Raw genomic sequence first — 19,354 nt, forward strand, 5'->3', positions numbered from 1 at the left:
CGAAAATGCGACACCTTCAAAAAATTAAAAAATGTATACACATTAAAAAAATTATAAGAAAAATAACTACCAAAAACCCAAATCAAATGAACTAAAAAAATACTAGCAAACTACCCTGAAAAAGAAATTAACAGAACACTTAAAATAAATTACAGAATAAAATATACACAAACAAAGAAAAAAAAAACCAACACATACAAAATTTATATAAACATAAAAGAAAAAAAAATAACCTAAACGAAAATATATCAACTAAAAAGAGAAACATACTAACAAATTCCAATAACAAATATTAAAAAAAAATTGTACAAAACAAAAATACAAAGAAATGTAAAGGAAGTATAAACGTAAAAAAAAATACAACAAAATTGAAAATAACTTAAAAAAACATAAAACACAAACAAAATTTTATTTTCCAAAAAAAATTAGGGGAAAAAACAAAATACAAAAACATAAAAAAATTATGATTTTCAAAAAAATAAACAAAATAAAAAAAACTGATTTAAAAAAAAACCATAAAAAACAAAAACCCAAATAAAAATACTCAAAAAAACAAAAAACAACAAAAACATAAAAAAATTATGATTTTCAAAAAAATAAACAACATAAAAAAAAACTGACTTTAAAAAACAAAACCATAAAAAAACAAAAACCCAAAGAAAATTACTTAAAAAAACAAAAAAACAACAAAAACATAAAAAAATTATGATTTTAAAAAAAAAAAAAACAAAATAAAAAAAACTGATTTTAAAAAAAAACCTTAAAAAAACATCAAACAAAATTACTTAAAAAAACAAAAAAAAAAGCGATTTAAAAAAAAAACAAAAAAAAACAAAAAAAGGAAAAAAAAGGGGGGCGCATGGCTGGGACGCCACGCCATGGGTGGCGGCGCCTGGCTAGAACGCCAGACCGCTGGTGGCGATGCCTGGCTAGGACGCCATTCCTGTGGTGGCGGCGCCAGATCCAGACGCCATGGCCGTGGTTCCGGCGTCTGATTCTGGCGCCACCACCACCGCCGTGGCGTCCTCCCCATGCGCCCCACGTTGCCACATCGCTTTTTTTTTATTGAAAAAAAACCAACCTTGCCACCGTGAGACCTCTTTCCCTCCGCCGCCACCGCCGCCAATTCCTTGCCTTGCCGCCTCGTCATTGCCGGACTTTGATTTTTTTTTTTTTAAAAAACGTAGAATGAAAGTGGCACAATTTTTTTTTGTTTGGGTGATGAGAGAATGTTTTTTTTAGGTCAAGGGCAATATTGTCAATTCAACGGAAATGTGTGGGCTTTAGTTGGTAATTTGTAGGCGATGTTTAGCAATTCACACATGGTGTAGGCCCGGTACGGCACATTACTGTGCGTGCTGGGCCTAGGCCTCCTTTATTTGAGAGAAGCACGATAAGGTTTGGCACGACTTGGCTCTACACGACAAAGCACACTAAAATCAATGAAATTTTGCTTAGGCACGCAAGCCCGACACAATGACACGTGGGCCTGGGTCGTGCATGGGCTGTTTCGGGGGTTTTTGGAGTTCCTCGGGAGAGTTATAATACGGAGTATGTGTGCCTGACGTCTGTACCTGCAAAACCATGAAACTCCGGTTGGGGGGAGTTCCGCCTCCGACGATCAAGTTAGTATGATTCAGGATGAGTAAACGGGCGGAAAGTAAATGGGTATTTCTCATTGATTCAGAGAGATTCTGCAATTAATATTGCTCAGGTTTTGTGTATGTATTTATAAATGTCAATAAATGAGGATGATTCCTCTATTTATAGCAGATGAGAATCTGCTCCCCCATTAGGGGTTCAATGCCACGTGGCATCCTCTGATTGGATCCCTTAGGGCCTGTATGAGGGTGACACGTGTCAGGTCCTCATTGGGCCACGTGGGAGGGATAATTTTTACCCCAAACATTTGCCCCTCACAGGTGTGACGTGGCTTGCCACGTGACAGCTGTGACACTTGTCACCATGCGGGAGGGCGACGGTTCGCCTCTTTCTCTCTATTTTTTTAAAATTTGAAGCTGAAGGGGGGAAGGTGATGGTTCACCTTCTGGGATTTCCTATAAATAGGAAACTCCCTCCTCTCATTCCTCACTTTGCCAATCTTGAGAAAGAGATTATTTGAGAGAAAAAGAGAGAACTCCCGATCCCGCCTGGTTTTTCTTAAAAACAGCCTCCAACTTCAACACATCCAGATACCGGTTGAGCATTTCTTTGCCCGTCTCACTTAGGTATCCTTCTGACCTTGTCGGTTTCTTCCATCTTGATTTTTGTTAAAGCTGCAGCCGGTCTCATGCCATCTGGAGCTTCTTTAAGCAATCCATGATGAATTGCATCCAGTAGGCCCTCAGCCGGTTTATATCGTCTGGGGCGTCTTCAGGCAATCTCATTGTGAGTTGCACTTATACATTAGATCCTCAGCCGGTTTACACCATCTGGGGTACCTTCAAGCAATCTCATGGTGAGTTGCATTCGATAGACCCTTAGCCGGTTTACACCGTCTGGGGTATCTTTAAGCAATTTCATGGTGAATTGCATTCAATAAACCCACAACCGGTTTATACTATCTGGGCTATCTTCAGTAAAAATTTTCCTTTGAATTGCTTTGCTGCCCCTTAGCCGGTCTCACACCGTCTGGGGTATATGCGAGCAATTTCTTTCTTAACTGCTTTGCCGACACCCTCAGCCGGTCCTATACCGTCTGGGGTATCTTTAAATCAGCCTCTTTATTTATTGTTTTAACGGATGTACGGCCGGCTCTTTACCGTCTGTGGGGGTTCCGTACAATCTTCTTCATTGGTTGCCTATAATAGTCCTCAGCCGGTTTATACTGTCTGGGGGGTCTTTGGACAACCTTTCATAAAAACTCCAGACTACTTATTCTGTACAACTACCACAGCCGGTTTCTTCCGCCTGTGGTATCTTCGGGCAACATTGGTAATTAACTTTGCTTTCCTTTTGCCAATTTGCAGTCTGTTCAAAGTGATACCGTCTAGGGTATCTTTGGTCAACAATCTCTAGACTTCTTTCACCAACATCTCCTTTTAACTACAAGGTAACGCCTTAGTTCCTTGCTTTTTTGGAGGTTTTTAAATTTTCCCGGCTGTATATATTGTTAGAATAATGGGTTCACCCAACACACACATGGCACACCATGATTTAGAGGCCAACCGGTCTCCTGGTACGGCTGAGTCTAGGACTGGGGGTGCCGCCTATGGGTACTGGGACTCTCCTTGTTCATCTCTAACACCGACCGTCTCTGTCTATGTGCAGGACGCAATGGCTCGAACTAGGAAAATAGCCGCTGATCCAAAGTATAGAGGGGAAACCTCTGAAGAATTTCCGCCTGACTTTAATCAGGCTGAGATGACAAGGGGATCTCCGCATGGCACCCCAAGCACTCCCAGTGATGGAATACTGGGGTTGGGTCAGGAAGGCGGTGAAGATGTCGCTTCTCCCTCCAGGGTTGAACAGGAAAACCCTTCAGAGAACGCGAGCGGTGAAGAGACCGCCTCCTCATCCGGTTCAGAGCAAAGCGGCAGTAACAACAACCTTCTTACACCGGATGCTGATAGCGAGGAGGAGGAGGAGAGGCCCACATGGAACAATAAGGGCGACTTTTTCCTTATCGCCGTCTCTGCAAAAGATAGGGCCATCATGGCCAGAAACTTAGAGGACTTCGTCAAAATACGTCCTCTTGGAGAAGATTGGAGAATAATCGTGCCGCCTGAGATGGGCACTATAGTCTGGGAAGACGATCAGCCGAATTCCGACAGGTATTTCGGTTGTTATAAGGCGGCGTTCCTAGCCGGTCTCCACTTCCCTTTGCACAACGCCATCAAGGCCATTCTTAGAGGGTATAGTCTGGGTATTTGGCAGTTAACCCCCAATTCCTGGGTTAACATTTTGGGCTACATTGCCGCCTGCGAAATGCAGAACATTAATCCCGGCTGGGAGGCCTTTGCCCATATGCATTATTTAAGTCGGAGCCCAGGCGAGTGGAGAGCCTGGTATACACTGACCACATACCCTAAGTATCTGATGACCCTGGACAAGCCGTCCAAGTGGTCAGACTGGAAGAACCGGTTTTATCTGGTTTCGGCTCCCACCAAGGAAGAAAACCGGGAGTATAGGACATACAACCGGAAGCCAGACCTCCCGAGTCACAAATGTAAAAAGCCTTGAGTCCCGGATGAGGACTACGAGAGGATAATTGAGGCGGGGTTTTTTGAACAAACCACAACCACCCTTTCTAATGGAGAGTTAATAAGCGTACCCAAGAATTGGGTACCAAAGCACGAATCCCTTCGTGATGAGGCGTTCTTGTCCGCATGTAAACTTAGCACTCAGTTTGAAAAACGTAGGTTGCACTAGTGCTTGATCCTGTTTTGCCGTTTATACATGATATGCTTTCTCAACTCTCTTCTAACCGGATGGGTTCTTTTTTGTAGTGCGAGCCTTAGCCATGTTGTCAGCAGAAAAAACGCCGGCTAAGTCCGCCAAAGAAATCCGCAAAGAAAATGCGGAGAAGAAACTTGCTACCCAGGCGGCAAAAAATAAGGTATACTGCTTTTCCTCTCTTTTCCCTTGTTTAACTCACTTGACTGTCTTGCCGGCTGACCTTTTGTGCGCATGCTTTTTCAAGATGGGAGCAAGGCTCCCCGCTCTCTTACCAAGCTAATCAGGCCCCGGCCGGGGGAGGACCCGACCAATCAAAATAAGGCGAGGAAGACTTCCTCCCAGACAGTTCCCAGCCGGCTGACGGTTAGGGGTAAAACTGTCAAAAACACAGGCCTAGGATTCGATCTTACCTCCAGGAAGCCGGATGTCCCAGAGGCATCCAAGGGGACGGCGCCGTCTAGGGCATCCGGCGCCTCTGTACTGGTTGAGGGCAGTCTTGGCCCTCATCCAATATCCCAAGGTACTAATGATCCTTTCAACCCTTCTTTGCTTGGCAAGCCCATGCGGGTCAAGTCGCACTCCCAGCTCCAGCCAGAAGACTCTTCTGGCAGCCGGCAGTCAATAGGAGGGAAGTATGTTGCCTTCTCACCATCTTTTTCTGGTGTAGATCTCTCCCCTTGCTGGCCGGATGTACAGTAGTACGCCCGGGCCATACTGAAAGCCGTCCCAAAAGAGGAGAAGGAGGCGATCCCAGGGATCAACATCTTCAATGCCGACCAGGTCATGGCCGGCCTGGCTGAGGTATGCGTTCTTCCAACTGTTTTAAGTTATTATGTCGTCTGACCCCTTCTAACACCGCTTGGGCTTTTGCAGTCATTGCTTCGCGTGGAGGGGCTCAAGAAAGCTTACGCCCGCAAGCAAGAGGAGGTAAGACGGGCTAAACGGGATGCGTCCAATGCTCATAACGTTGCCCAATATTCTATGATTATGCATGAATTGAAAATTAAAGGCATAATCATGCAACAGGCGGACTCCATCAAAACTCTTCAAAAATCCTTCAATGAAGCCAATACCAAGATTCACAACCTCAAGGCGGAGAAGGATAATGCTGAAGCGGAGGTGAAGAAGGCGTCAGATTCTCTCAAACTCCTGGACCTAACCAGGAAGGTGAATTCTTCAGTGTTGACTGAAAACATTCGCCTGAAGAAGGAGGCGGCTTCGGCCAGTCAGAACTTCCAAACCACCCTGGAAGCAGAACAGAGCCGGCTCATTGAGGAGAATAAGAAAGATTGCGCCAACCGCATGCAATTGGCTTGGTCCCTTGTACATCCGGAAACAGAATATGCCGTTTGGGAACTTGCCTACTGTTTTGGGGTTTTTTTGATGTCCTGCGGGAGAGCTACAATTCCGGGACTGGATCCGTACGCCTGTACCTGCAAAACAACGGAGACTCCGGGTGGTGAGAGCTCCGCCTCCGACGATCAAGTTAGTACTTGTTTGAGGAGTGAAAAGTGCGGAAAAGTAACGGTGGGAGATCTGGTTCCTCAAGGGGAGGAGTGATTAGTGTGTTTAGGCTTCTTTAGGTAAGAGTAATTAATTCTGGATTAGTCTTCAATGGAGGCTTAATTACTGTATTTATAACCTCGGGATGCGTGCCTAATTCTAGGGTTTTTGGTAAACCCTAGAGCTGACTGGGTTTCTCTTGGGAGTTGGGCCTAGGTGGCCCTTTTCCAAGCTGGTAGTCAGTAGGCCACGCGGCATGGCATGACTGGTCCATGGTGGACAAATGGCCGTGTGCCACGTGGCAAGCCTTGATAGGTCCAAATGGGAGACACTTGGCAGGACCTGATTGGTCCACGTGGCGTACACTGATTGGGCGAGGAAAATCCCCTAATCACCTAAAAATATGCCGATCTTGCCATTGAGGCCCAAGAGTCGAACCAGCTGGCTCCGGAGCCTTGTGAGGAGTGGGCTAAGAAAGAGATCGAGGCCATGCAGGTGGGGATTGGCTCAGACGGAGGGGATGAGCCCCAAACTGAATACCAAGGAGAGATCGCCCCCCTTCCCGCCTCGGAGACCGCCTCTAAGGACCCGGCTCAGCCTTAAGCTTTTAAATTATTCAACTTTTCTAGCCTACATGCCGTGTATTTAATGTATCTTTTTCACCGGACAGGGGTCCGGCTAACATTTTAACATTTTATTTTATATACATATGCCGACTGAGTCGTTTTGCTTTGCTAACTTAATTCAATTCTCTTCAATTTTTGCAACTTTTGAATTTTTGCAATTTTGCTTTGGATGCTCTTGTGATATGCCGGATGCATTGGTTATGTCTGCCCCTGGGCGGTTGGTTGCTTAGTTCCGATTCAAAGCAAGCAGCCGTCCATAGTCATTCCCATCATTATTGCCCGGCTGAGTTCAGGCGGCCTAGGTCCAGACGTATGCTCTTTAAACCCTTGTTAAGTATGACAAGGTCTGGCCTTGTTTCCGACGCCGTAGCCGGCTATATTGATTTCTTGCAAAAGCCGGTTGCACACTGAAGTGCAATTTGCCGCCTACATTGCCATGGGTCAACAGGGTCAGACCTTCCGCATGGATCATTGGGCCGGCTGGGGTGCATTAAGGCAAAAGCCGGCTGCTAATCAAGGTCAAAATTACCGTCTGTACTGCATTGGGGAAATAACTGGTTACGACCTATGATGCTACTTTCCGGCTGTATTGCCTTGGGGCAATAGCCAGTTGTAGTATGACAAAATTTGTCGGTTGTATTGCCTTGGGGCAATAGCCGGTTATAATTTTTAAGATATGAATTTGAAGTCAACAGGGTTGAACTTCAGCATGGAAGCGGGGGCTGGCTGTGGTGCTTTTAGGCAAAAGCCGGCTACTTAATAAGATTTAATTTACCGTCTGTATTGTCTTTGGGCAATAACTGGGTGTATCTTGTTTGCGATTGGTCGCTTGAACGGTCATGAGATTAACCTAACCGGTTAAAGCCGTTTGAGTTTTTGACGCATAGAACAATGTACCACCCGGAAGGGAGATGTTCTCTTCGACGAATTCACCCGGATGGGTGTCGCAGGATGCCTGCTCATGGTTAGAGCAGGCGGTTTAAAATATATTGGCCTTGGGCCTTTTAGAGAGCTAAGTTAGGTACTTAGCCTTATTGCCCGGTTGTGCATTGTACAAGGGACTTAGGAGGTGCCTGGTTGTGCATTGCACATAGGACTTGGAAGGTGCCCGGCTGTGCCTTGCACATGGGACTTTATACGAAAATAATTGAAATAAAGTATTCTTTTCATTCATATACTCTATTTACAAAAACATTTACAACTCCTTAGAAGTAGTACTTTTTCAAGTTATCTACATTGAATTGGCTATCGATCAGTTGAGAATCAGAACGGCTGTCAACCTTTCTTGCCCCTGCCGCCTTACACATGCATATACCGGCTAACAGGGCCTCGTACTCAGCTTCATTATTTGAAGCTTGAAACTTGAACCATAGTGCATACTCGTATGTGTCTCCTTCCTGAGACTTGCATATTACGCCTGCACCACGGCCGTTCAAGGTAGAACTTCTGTCTACAAATGACTTCCAAACCTGGTTGGAATTCTCCGGCTGTTCCGGCCTAGTCATTTCAACTATGAAGTCGGCAAACGCCTGACCTTTCACTGCCCGCCTGGGTTTGAAAGTTATCTCCAGGCTTTGCATTTCAACAGCCCATTTGATCATTCTGTCGGATGACTCTATAGTAGTCATTGGACGCTTGAGTGGCTAATCTGTATAGACAATCACCGGATGAGCCAAGAAGTAGGGCTTCAACCGCTTGACTGCTTTGTAAAGATCCAGCCCAAACTTTTCGATCATTGGGTACCAGAGCTCAGCATTTCTGAGTATATGGCTGATGAAATACACCGGGAGCTGTCTGCCGTCTCTCTCAGCAAGGAGAACAACACTAAGGGAATGATCTGAGACGGCTAGGTACATGTATAGAACCTCTTTAGGCAAGGGGCTCACTAGCCTTGGCAAAGAGTGCAAGTGTTGCTTTAACCTCTGAAATGCCGCCTCAGCTTCTTCTCCCTATTCAAATCTAGACCTCTTCCTTATTGCTTGGAAGAAGTACAGGTACTTGTCACCTGACCGGCTGAGGAATCTTCCCATTGCCGCCAGGCAACCGGTTAGCTTCTGGGCCTCCTTGACAGTGCGGGGTGACTTCATGTCAGTCACCGCCGGTACCTTTTCCGGATTGGCCTCTATGCCTCTTTGATCAATCAGAAATCCTAGGAACTTCCCAGACTCAACACCAAAGACACACTTCTTGGGATTAAGCATGACCTTGTGCCGCCTGAGGTTTTCTCGGAGGTCAGCTAGGTGATCCGCCTATAGCTTGGATTTGACTATCATGTCATCTATATACGCCTCTACCTTCCTTCCAATTTGATTGATAAAAACGGTGTTGATCATTCTTTGGAAGGTAGCAGTCGTATTCTTCAACCCAAACGGCATCACCGTGTAGCAGTACAACCCCTGATCAGTGACGAAGGCCGTCTTCTCTAGATCCTTCTTCTATAGGGGGATCTGATGGAAGCCTGAGTAGGCGTCCATAAAGCTCATCAAGGCATGGCCGGCTGTAGAGTCGACCAGGCTGTCGATCTTAGGAAGTGGGTAGCTATCCTTCAGACATGCCTTGTTCAGATTTGTGTAATCTACACACATCCGCCAGGTACCATTCGGCTTCTTGACAAGAACAACATTTTCTACCCAATCCAGGTAGTAGCATTGCCGAATGAACCCAGCATCCAGGAGCTTTTTGACCTCGGCGACTGCCGCCTGAGACCTCTCCTCGCCATGATCCCTCTTCTTTTGCCTAACCGGCTTTATTTTGGGATCAACGGCTAACTTGTGGACGGCTAGATCCGGGCTCACGCTTGGCATCTCCTCCACTTCAAAGGCGAATATGTCTTTGAACTCACTCAGAAGTTGGAGTAAGTCTGCCCCTAACTTTTCGAAAGCAACCGTCCCAACCTTGACTATTCGGTCAGGGCGGCTGTCGTCCAGGACGACATCAATGCTCTCACCAGCCGCCTGGGGTTAGGAGTCATCCGGCCTTTCATTGGCTAGTGATTGCTATTTTGTTTGTCTGGCGGGGGCCAATTGGTCCGCCTTTTGCTTTTTACCAGCTGCCTTAGGAGCAGGCGCGGCGTCCTTGTCATCGAGGTCAATGGGTTCCTCGTTATGACCGGTTGCCGTAGCAGTCGGCCTGACGTCTGAGAGGTAGCACTCCCTAGCCATCTTTTGGTCCCCGCGTAGGGCTTCGACTGACCCGTCATCCCTCTCAAACTTAATCATCATGAGGGATGGGATGATGACGGACTTGGACTCGTTGAGGGTAGGACGGCCCAATATGAGATTGTAGGCGGTCAATTCCTCGACCTCTAAAAATTTTACAACCATGTGCCGCCCTTCCCCCTTCTCTCCTAGCCAAATGGGTAGGTCTATCCTTCCCACCGGATGCACCACTCCTCCCCCAAAGCCGACTAGTGGGTGAGGAGCCTTGTGCAGACTGCTAGGCTTGTACTTGAGCTTTGTCAAGAACTGGTAGCTAATCAGGTCAGACGAGCTCCCGGAATCAATTAAGATCCGGCCAACTCGTTGATTGGCAACTTTGCATTCGATGACAATGGGGTCATCATGAGGCCGCCTGAACATTCCCCTATCCTTCTTAGAGATGAAGACCTCAGGGAAGGTGTCTTTCGACGCCTGGCCCTCATCCTCTGGGTTGGAAAATTTCCGGATGTTATCCTTGGTACCCCGGATGGTGGGACCTCCGCTTGCAAAGCCGCCTGCTATGGTGAAGATGTGCTCTTCATTAGTTTCAGAGATAGCAGTCGATTTCTTGGACGGTTGTCCACATCCCGATTTGGGGTTCCCCCTCGTCGGCCAGACGGTCCAATAGCCGCCTGAGGCTATAGCAACCATTGGTGTCGTGGCCGACATCCTCATGGAACTGAAAATATTTGCTCTTGTCTCTGTTCTTGACAGAGCTCTTCATTGCAGCCGGTTTCTCAATTGTCAACTGGTCTTTTATCTCCATGAGGATGGAAGAGCAGTCTTTGTTGAACTCGTACTTGGGGACGTACAGTTCCAACTTTCTTTGTTTCTTCTAGGACGGCTGACCATAGCGGTCTGCTGCCCAGACTTCTTTTCTTTTCTTTTCTTCCTTTTTGGCCGGCTGACTTGGCCGGTTTTCTCTTTTCTCGGACAGCCTGGGCTCTGGGTGCTTGATGACGCAGAGTTCAGTTGCCTGTATATAGGCCTCCGCCTCCATCAGCGCCTCCTAGAGGGTAGCTACCCTTTTACGGACAAGGTCAAATTTGAAAGTTGACCCATCCTTCAGACCCATGAAGAAGTCTATTTATGCAACTTCGTTAGATAGCCCCTGAATCTGAATTCTCATCAGATTGAACCGTCTAACATAGGACCGAAGTCATTCCTTGGGACCCTACTGAATAGCCCCTAGGTCGAGACTTGTCTTTTTTGCAGGAATGTTCATGGAGAAGTTGGACGCAAACAACTATGTGAGCGTCTTGAAGTTATTGATGCACCCAGCCGGCAGGTTGCCAAACCATCTTTGGGCTATGCCATTCAATGTAGCTGGGAAGCATCTGCACCAGGCGGCGTCATCCAACCCCTGTAAATACATGAGGTTGGTGTATGCCATACGGTGGTCTTCCGGGTTACTGGTACCGACTAACACATTTTTAACCTTGGCCGGCTGTGCCGCCTCGGTTATTTCCCGGGAGAAAGCCGAAGGCTGTTCCCCAAGGTTTAGCAGCCGGAGCTGCCAGTCCATAGGTTGGACCTGGTATGCCGCCTGACCTCCGAAGGGAGCCGACTCCATGAATGGTGATCCATACGGGGCGTATTGCTGTTGGGGCACATACGGAGCCAGCTGGATCACGTGAGGGCCAATACGTGCGGACACGCCGCGTGACTGACTCCCTTGTTGAGTCTCCGAATGCTTCATTGAAGCATTTTGGAAATTGTCTGAGTAGGTCGACATAGAGGCCGACTGAGACATGCTCTGACTTCTCTTCTCCTGGATGAACATCCGAGCGTCAGAAAAAGTCTACTTTGACCCATCTGGTTGTGTATGCCGGATGGCCTTCCTTTGCCCTGATTCAGGGAAACGAAGTTTGGAGAGGTCGATCAGAGGCCCATCCGTCCCCTTGGGTTTGGGGTGAGGAGTAGGCACCTGGTCTTTGATTTGCTTCTTCGCGGAGGAAGAAGGCTTCTTCGCCGACTGACCCTTGTTTGAGCCAGTTGACTTCTTGATAATGTCCTTTATTTCCCCTTTGAAACTTGTCATGAACTTCATGAGCTCGTCTCTGGTGACGGGGGCAGCACCCTCCGCCGCCTGGGGTTGTCCAACAGGCTTGCCGCCTGGGTTGCTGGGACTAACTTTATCGCGACCCCGTTCCCTTGTTTCCTTGGAACGGCTGCGCCTAGATCGAAATGACCCGTCTGGGGCCATATAGGTTTCGACGTCGTAGTTGTCACCACTGCCACTTTCATGGTCCGTATGGACCTCAGGGTCAGCCGTAGGCCGGCTGCCCTCTGCATTCGGTACAGCATCAGATGCCATCTCAGTAGTACTCTCCCCACAGACGGCGCCAAATGTTTCGGGGGTTTTTGGAGTCCCTCGGGAGAGTTACAATACGGAGTATGTGCGCCTGACGTATGCACCTGTAAAATCACGAAACTCCGGTTGGGGGGAGTTCCGCCTCCGACGATCAAGTTAGTATGATTCCGGATGAGTAAATGGGCGGAAAGTAAATGGGTATTTCTCACTGATTCAGAGAGATTCCGCAATTAATATTGCTCGGGTTTTGTGTATGTATTTATGAATGTCAATAAATGAGGATGATTCCTCTATTTATAGTAGATGAGAATCTGCTCCCCCATCGGGGGTTCAATGCCACGTGGCATCCTTTGATTGGATCCCTTAGGGCCTGTTTGAGGGTGACACGTGTCAGGTCCTCATTAGGCCATGTGGCAGGGGTAATTTTTACCCCAAACATGGGCCGACCTTTTAAAAATTTTGACCCGGCACGGCACGACACGTAAATCGTTTGCCGGTCCAAGGGATGGGCCTAACTAATCCCAAAGCACGTGTGTTTCGGGGGTTTTTGGAAACCCTCGGGATATAGGTCTTGAATACAGCCGAACGGTCTTGGACACCTGCAAAATAATGAATATTCCGTTTGACAGAATATTCGCCTCCGACGATCAAGTTAGAGATCGGAAAACGAAGTATTGTAGGGAGAGAAAGTAGAGAGAAGTTGGAGCTATTTAGTGCTCTTGAATGATATGTCTCAATCCACCCCTCCCATCATAAATGATTAGGATATTTATAGAGGTGGGAATGTGTGCCACTTTAGGGTTTGTGCCCTAAAAAGGTGGATTTTGATTGGCGGCGCAATCAGGTAAGGACATGTGTCCTTTCGGGGCGCCGTTTTGCGGCTTTCTTTAGATTTGAGCCTCCTGATGTAAGGAGGCCTTTTCTCTCATTCAGGTGCTCTTAGAGTTGCCACGTGTCATCTTCCTATATGGACATGTATCGCCCTTTAATTGGGCCACGTGTCACTATGGGATTGGACCACATGTTGGGGTATTTTTTTACCCTAAACATTTGCCCCTCAGAGGGGGAGACTCGTACCATACGGGCCGCCTCCTCTGATCTTTATTCGTCCGACATCGTCCGAATGTTAGGCTGATGTGAAAGGAATGGTGTACTTCGAACAAGTGTATCATTCTGATAGAGGGTTCGGAATTAATTAGAAAGCTAATTATTCGGTGAGGTCAAGTGATTGGAATGCCTAGCTAGAGGTCGCTTCCAATCAGTAATCTTGACTGAACCCTTCGGGTCACACCTAATCGTGTAACCGAACCGAAGTGACGAATTGTTCCGAAGGATAAATGAGTCAATAGAGATTTTACGAACTAAGACGTCGGATACCGAGCTCAGAGCGTCGAAGCCGAGCGTCAAAAGTTGAGTCGAATTTATGAGTCGACGAGACCGAAAAATCAATTAAACGATAAGTCAACGCGCGTGAAAATCCTAGCCTCGATCTGGCCTCGCCAATCGAGGGCTAGGTAGGCTAGCATGGCTAACCGGGCTCCTTGCCGCAAGGCAAGGCTTGGGCGCAAGCCCATCATACATCGCATGTATTGGCTGGGCGAGCTGGCCGAGCAGCCATGCGGGCAAGGTTCGCCAGCATGGCGAGCATGCATGCGAGGAGGTGCACCAGCAAGGCCAGCAGCCAGCAAGGCATGCTAGGCCTCGCTGGTAGCAGTAGTAGCAGCAGCGCACAGCGCAGTAGCCCGCATTGCGTGCGAGGTTTGCTGGCTGGGCTGTGCGTGTGTGCGGGCTGGCTGACATGCCCAGTCGAGCACCAGATCGCCAGCAAGGCGTGCCTTGGTGTCCAAGGCTGGAGCCACATATTTGGTGCCGGCAACTTGGTTGGGGAGCAAGGCAAGGTTGTCCTTCTCTTTGTGGTCCTCACCCACTCCCTAACTCTCCTTGCGCCACTTGTCGTTTAATGATTATTTCGGTTTTTTAATTTAATTTGAAACTAAATTAAATCTTATTTTTGCTTTTTACCAACTATCCCACATTGAAAGATGATGGGAATTTTTGTGGAGATTTCCCTATAAATACCCATCATTGGGTATTGGGAATTTTACTGGAGTTGGTGAACTTTAAGGGATCTCCAAATTTGAGAAAACCTTTGTTCGTAAACTCTAAGTTGTTTTTGGGGGAAATTCTATTTGGCGGCCTCGTGGTTTCAAAAATTCCACATGGAAGACAAACTTTTTTTTTAGTCTCTTTAGTGGCACCAAGGTTTAGAAAAATATACATAGTGACCTTTTTTAAGTTTATAGCTAACCTTTTTAGCTAAAATGGTTAACCTTTTAATTTTATTTTTAAAAATAAATTAATTTAAAAAATAAAATAAATAAATTATTAAAAAAAAAAAGTCAGCCACCATCAACTACCACCCTTCCTCCCTGCCACCACCAACCCCACACCCGCCAGCGCCCAAACCCACCCTCGCCGGCGCCCAGACCCATCCTCGCCGGCGTGCAGGCCTTCCGAGCCGTCACCAATCCCCCTGAACCACCACCCCATCCCCGAAACCCCCTCCCTCTTTCACCGAAACTCCACCACCGACCCTTCCCTCACCTCGAAAACCCCAATCGGCCCTCCTTCCACCTCGAGAAAACTCGTCGCCCCTCCCCTCACCACGAGAAAATCCAGCTCCGGCTTTGTTCCTTCGATTTGTGGTTGCTGCCGCTTATTAAGAGATGTGGCTGCTGGTTTATGGTGGCGCGGTGGTGGAGTTTCGGTGAGAGAGGGAGGGGGTTTCGGGGATGGGGTGGTGGTTTAGGGGGATTGGCGACGGCTGGAAAGGCCTGCACGCCGGCGAGGGTGGGTCTGGGCCAGCGGGTGTGCGGTTGGTGGTGGCAGGGAGGAAGGGTGGTAGTTGATGGTGGCTGACTTTTTTTTTTTTTTTTTTTAATTTATTTATTTTATTTTTTAAATTAATTTATTTTTAAAAAATTAAAAGGTTAACCATTTTAGCTAAAAAGGTTAGCCATAAACTTAAAAAAGGTCACTATTGTTTGGGGTTTTTTGATGTGTCCTGCGGGAGAGTTACAATTCCGAGAATGCCCTTCGCCGCCTGTACCTGCAAAACCACGAAGACTCCGGTTGGTTGGAGCTCCGCCTCCCACGATCAAGTCAGTTACGTTTGGGAGGAAGATAGTGTATAAAATAGTGAAATTACTTCTCGCGTAATGGGAGAATTCCGCAATTAATATTGCTCGGTTGTTGTGTAAGTCTTTATGAATGTATTTAATATTCTGAGTTGAATTGAATGCCCCATTAATGAGGATTCTCCCACTATTTATAGTGGGGAGACTTGGTTCCCCATTTAAGGTTCCTGGGACACGTGTCAGCAGGGGATTGGAGCCCTGCTGACCAATGGTGGGGTGCCACGTGTCGCACTGCCATAGGGTCACGTGGCTGGGGTATTTCTACCCTAAACATTTGCCCTTCTCAGGTGCTGACGTGGCAGGGTGCCACGTGGCGCCTGAGAAGAGAGCTGACGTATGCAACCCTTTTTTTTTTTTTTTAACCTCTTCAAATTCTAACTGAAAGAGGGAAAAGCAGAAGGGGAAGAGTCGCGTCCCTTCGCCTTCTGAGGAAACCCCTATAAATAGGGGGGAAGACACACACGAGAGCTCATTTACAAACTTCGTGAATTTTCTTGAATTTTGAGAGCATCCGGTACTTGAAATTCAGAGCAGACGGAGATTTGAAAATTTAGAGTAGCCGGTTTTCAAACCTCCTGTAAGGTAGCAAGCAAGCAAAAGTTTTTTCGTGAGGGTACCCAAGAGAACCCAGTTGGTCTTCAAACCGTCTGTGTCTTTGCAAGCATCCCCAAGAAATTTCTTGAGGTTTCAGCAATCTCTTCTACTCTACGTACAGTCTTTATTCCTTCTCGCTTTTCCATGTATTTCCGTTTGCGTCTTTTGCTTGCATTTTTGTTTATTAGTCCCACAGGTAGATGGACCCTTTATACCCATACCCGGAACATAGTTGTGAACTCAGTCGGTCAATTAGTACGGCTGAGTCTAGAACTGGATCTGCCGCCTCTGGTCTTTGGAATTTCCCCTTGTCAACGCCTGTATTGACCGACTCCGTGTCTGTGCAGGACACGATGGCCAGAATTAGGGGAACAACTATGGACCCCAATTACAGAGGCGGAGACTCAAATGAGTTATCGCCTGAGAGACAAGGCCCAGACGAGGCGGCTAGAGAACCATCCGGCGGCACTCCCGCCACCCCAAGCGACAACATTTTAGGCTCCTACAACGAGGAGACCTCTCCTGCTCAGGAGGCTGAGCAACCGAGAACCGCCAATGAGGGTCCCAATTCCCCATCCGGCTCTGATGACGGTCGCGTTGAGAGCAGTAGCTCCAGCTACTTGACCATGTCTGAAGATAGTGAGGAGGCGGAGAGGCCTTCGTGGCAAAGCAGAAATGACCCTCTCATGATCGCCGTCTCTCTCAAAGACCGGGCCCTCATGCGGTCTTCTCTAACCGATTTCATTACCAAGCGACCGCTTGGTGGAGGGTACAAGCTGCTCGTACCAGGCGAGTTCGGGACGGTTGTATGGGAGGATGACCAACCCAACGCTAACAGTTGGTTTGGATGCTACGAGGTGGCTTTTCTAGCCGGTGTCCACTTCCCCCTTCACAACACGATTAAGGCCATACTTAGGGGATATGGCCTAGGCGTTTGGCAACTCACCCCTAATTCGTGGGTGAACATTCTAGGGTACATCGCCGCCTGTGAGATGCAGGATCTCCACCCCGGCTGGGAGGCGTTTGCCCATATGCATTATTTAAGCCGGAGCCCAGGCGCCTGGATTGCCTGGTACACCTTGACGACTCATCCTCAATATATGATGACCTTGGATAAGCCGTCTAAATGGTCGGACCGGAAGAACCGGTTCTACCTGGTCAAGGCTCCGACTGAGGAGGAGAACAAGGAGTACCGGACCTGCAACCGGAAACCCGAGCTTTTGGGGCAGAAGTGCCGGCTGCCCCCAATGCCTGATAATGATAGGGAGGCCATTTTGGACTGCGGATTTTTTGAGCTGACCTCTTCCTCTCTCTCAACCGGAGAGATAATAAGGGTACCCAAGAACTGGGTGCCCAAACACGAATTTTTTAGGGACGAGTGTTTCTTGTCCGCCTGTGGGCTTAGCAGCATGTTTGAAAGACGTAGGTTACGAAACCTAGCCGGTTAATTTTATGCCGGCTGACCTTTTTCATTTGATTGTAATGCAAAATTATCATGATTTTGACCGGATGTATTTGCGTTTTGTAAAAGAAGCTAAAAACATGCTGCCCACCGCCAAGACACCCGCAAAGAAAGCTTCAGATATCCGCAAGGAGAATCTGGAGAAAAAGCTTGCCGCTCAGGCGGCTAAAAAGGTTAGCCCGCCTGATCCTCTCTATTTGTCTGCCTTGATGCTATTTTGGCCATTTCTTCACCTGACCATTTGTGATCTTGTTTCAGGATGGGGGCGTTATCCCTCGCTCCCTGCAAAAACAGATCCGGCAACGGCCGTCTGTTGAAGAACCTGCACTTAACGTGCAGAGAACCGCTTCTACCGCCCCGGCTACAACCGGCGGTAAATCTATAAAGACCCCAGGCGGGTCTAACACTGAAACGGCCTCGAAAGAGGTCACTCCAATAAGGACCGCAACCGGTCCATCTGCTGCTGGAGGCCAAAAGGCTTCCCAAAAAGGTACAAACCCCTTCAACCTCACGCTGCTTGACCTACCCATGCAGGTTAAGTCATATTCCGCGTCTCAGCCGTGAGATTCTCCGATCAGCCGGCTGTCCGTAGGCGGAGCATACGCAACATTCTCACCGTCTGTTTCTGGTGCAGATAATTCTCCACGCTGGCCGGACGCTGCTCAATACGCCCGGGCCATGCTGAAAGCCGTCCCCCGGGACGAGAAGGAGGCGATTCCTGGAATCAATACCTTCAATGCCGACCGTGTGATGGTCGACCTGGCCGATGTAAGTCAATGAGTACCCACCCGGCATTTGAGTTGTAGTATACCCATCCGGTTTTTTACTAATACCGGCTGTGTTGTTGCAGGCACTGCTCCGCGTGGAGGGACTCAAGAAGGCCTACATCCGCAAACAGGAGGAGGTAAGAAGAGCCAAACGTTCTGCGGATGACGCACATAGCATTGCCCACTATTCAATGATTGTGCATGACTTAGAAAATAAATCTATAATCATGCAACAGGCGGATCAGGTTAAGTCCCTCCAAAATGCCCTCAAAGAGTCGAAGACAAAAATAGACAACCTCCAGGCGGCCCTAGACAATGCTGAAGATAAGCTCAAGAAGCACGAGGAGCCCCACAAGCGGCTTGACCAGGCAGAGAAGAGCAGCAAACGGTTGCAACTATAGAATGACCGCCTGGTCAAGGAGGCTACTGATGCTCAGCGCAACTTCCAAGCCACTCTTGAAGCTGATCAGAGTCGGCTCATTGAGGAGAATGAGTAGGACTGCGAAAACCGAATGAAGAGGGCGTTCTCCATTATCCATCCGGGTACAGACTACAACGTCTGGGAGCTCGCCTACAAGTACGCAGACCTTACCATTCTGGCTGAGGAGGAGGGCAAGCCGAGGCCTGAACCCTATGAGCAATGGGTTGAGGCGGAGTTCAAGCGGATGCAGGAGGAGGCGGTTGGCAACGAAGAGGCAGTCGAGTATGAGGTTGCTCCCGGCTCTGTTCCCACCACCGACCCATCTCATCCGGAAGGGAACCAGGCTCAGGCTGACCGGGTGACTGTGCAGCTAGAGTAGCAACGACCTCCCGGCCTGCGCGCCGTGCATTATTTTGTAATAGCGCCGGAAGGGTCGGCTTACTCTGCTGTTGTCTTTTATTTTGAATACTGATATATTCTCGCCAGCTGTGCCGGTTTATTCTGTAAACAATTTATATTTTCACCGGCTGTGCCGGTTTATTCTGCTACATTTCTACCGGCTGTGCCGGTTTTGAATGAATTTTTGAATTTCCTTCTTGCTGCTTACTTTTTTGAATGAATGTGCTTGTGTGTTTTCCGCATGACTGGTTGGGGTTAGGGTAGGTAATTGCCCCTGGATAGGGGGCTGGCATAGGTGAGATGATGCCAGGCAGCTATCCATATGCCATAACACAAATGTTAACCGATTTAGCTAAGCGAAAAGCAGCCGGTTTTTACTGATTTGGCGGCTGAGGCTTCTGGGAAAGGCCTTTTTGTAGGATTTAGGGTGTCAGTTTGCCGGTTGGGCCTTTGCAAGAACACCCCTTCATAGATTA

General features: G+C 47.9%; 1 protein-coding gene across 1 annotated transcript; it reads left to right on the forward strand.

The window, feature by feature from the left end:
• The first annotated feature begins 16,182 nt into the window (after positions 1 to 16,182).
• LOC110696199 lies at positions 16,183 to 18,459 on the forward strand. The gene is made up of 5 exons (XM_021873486.1): positions 16,183 to 16,666; positions 17,361 to 17,464; positions 17,550 to 17,825; positions 18,142 to 18,195; positions 18,295 to 18,459. Exons 1-5 carry the CDS (start codon positions 16,183 to 16,185, stop codon positions 18,457 to 18,459), a joined length of 1,083 nt encoding a protein of 360 aa, XP_021729178.1.
• Positions 18,460 to 19,354: the final 895 nt, after the last annotated feature.

The sequence above is a fragment of the Chenopodium quinoa genome, unplaced genomic scaffold (genome assembly GCF_001683475.1).
Source record: "Chenopodium quinoa cultivar QQ74 unplaced genomic scaffold, ASM168347v1, whole genome shotgun sequence".
In the NCBI taxonomy this organism is placed as follows: domain Eukaryota; kingdom Viridiplantae; phylum Streptophyta; class Magnoliopsida; order Caryophyllales; family Amaranthaceae; genus Chenopodium; species Chenopodium quinoa.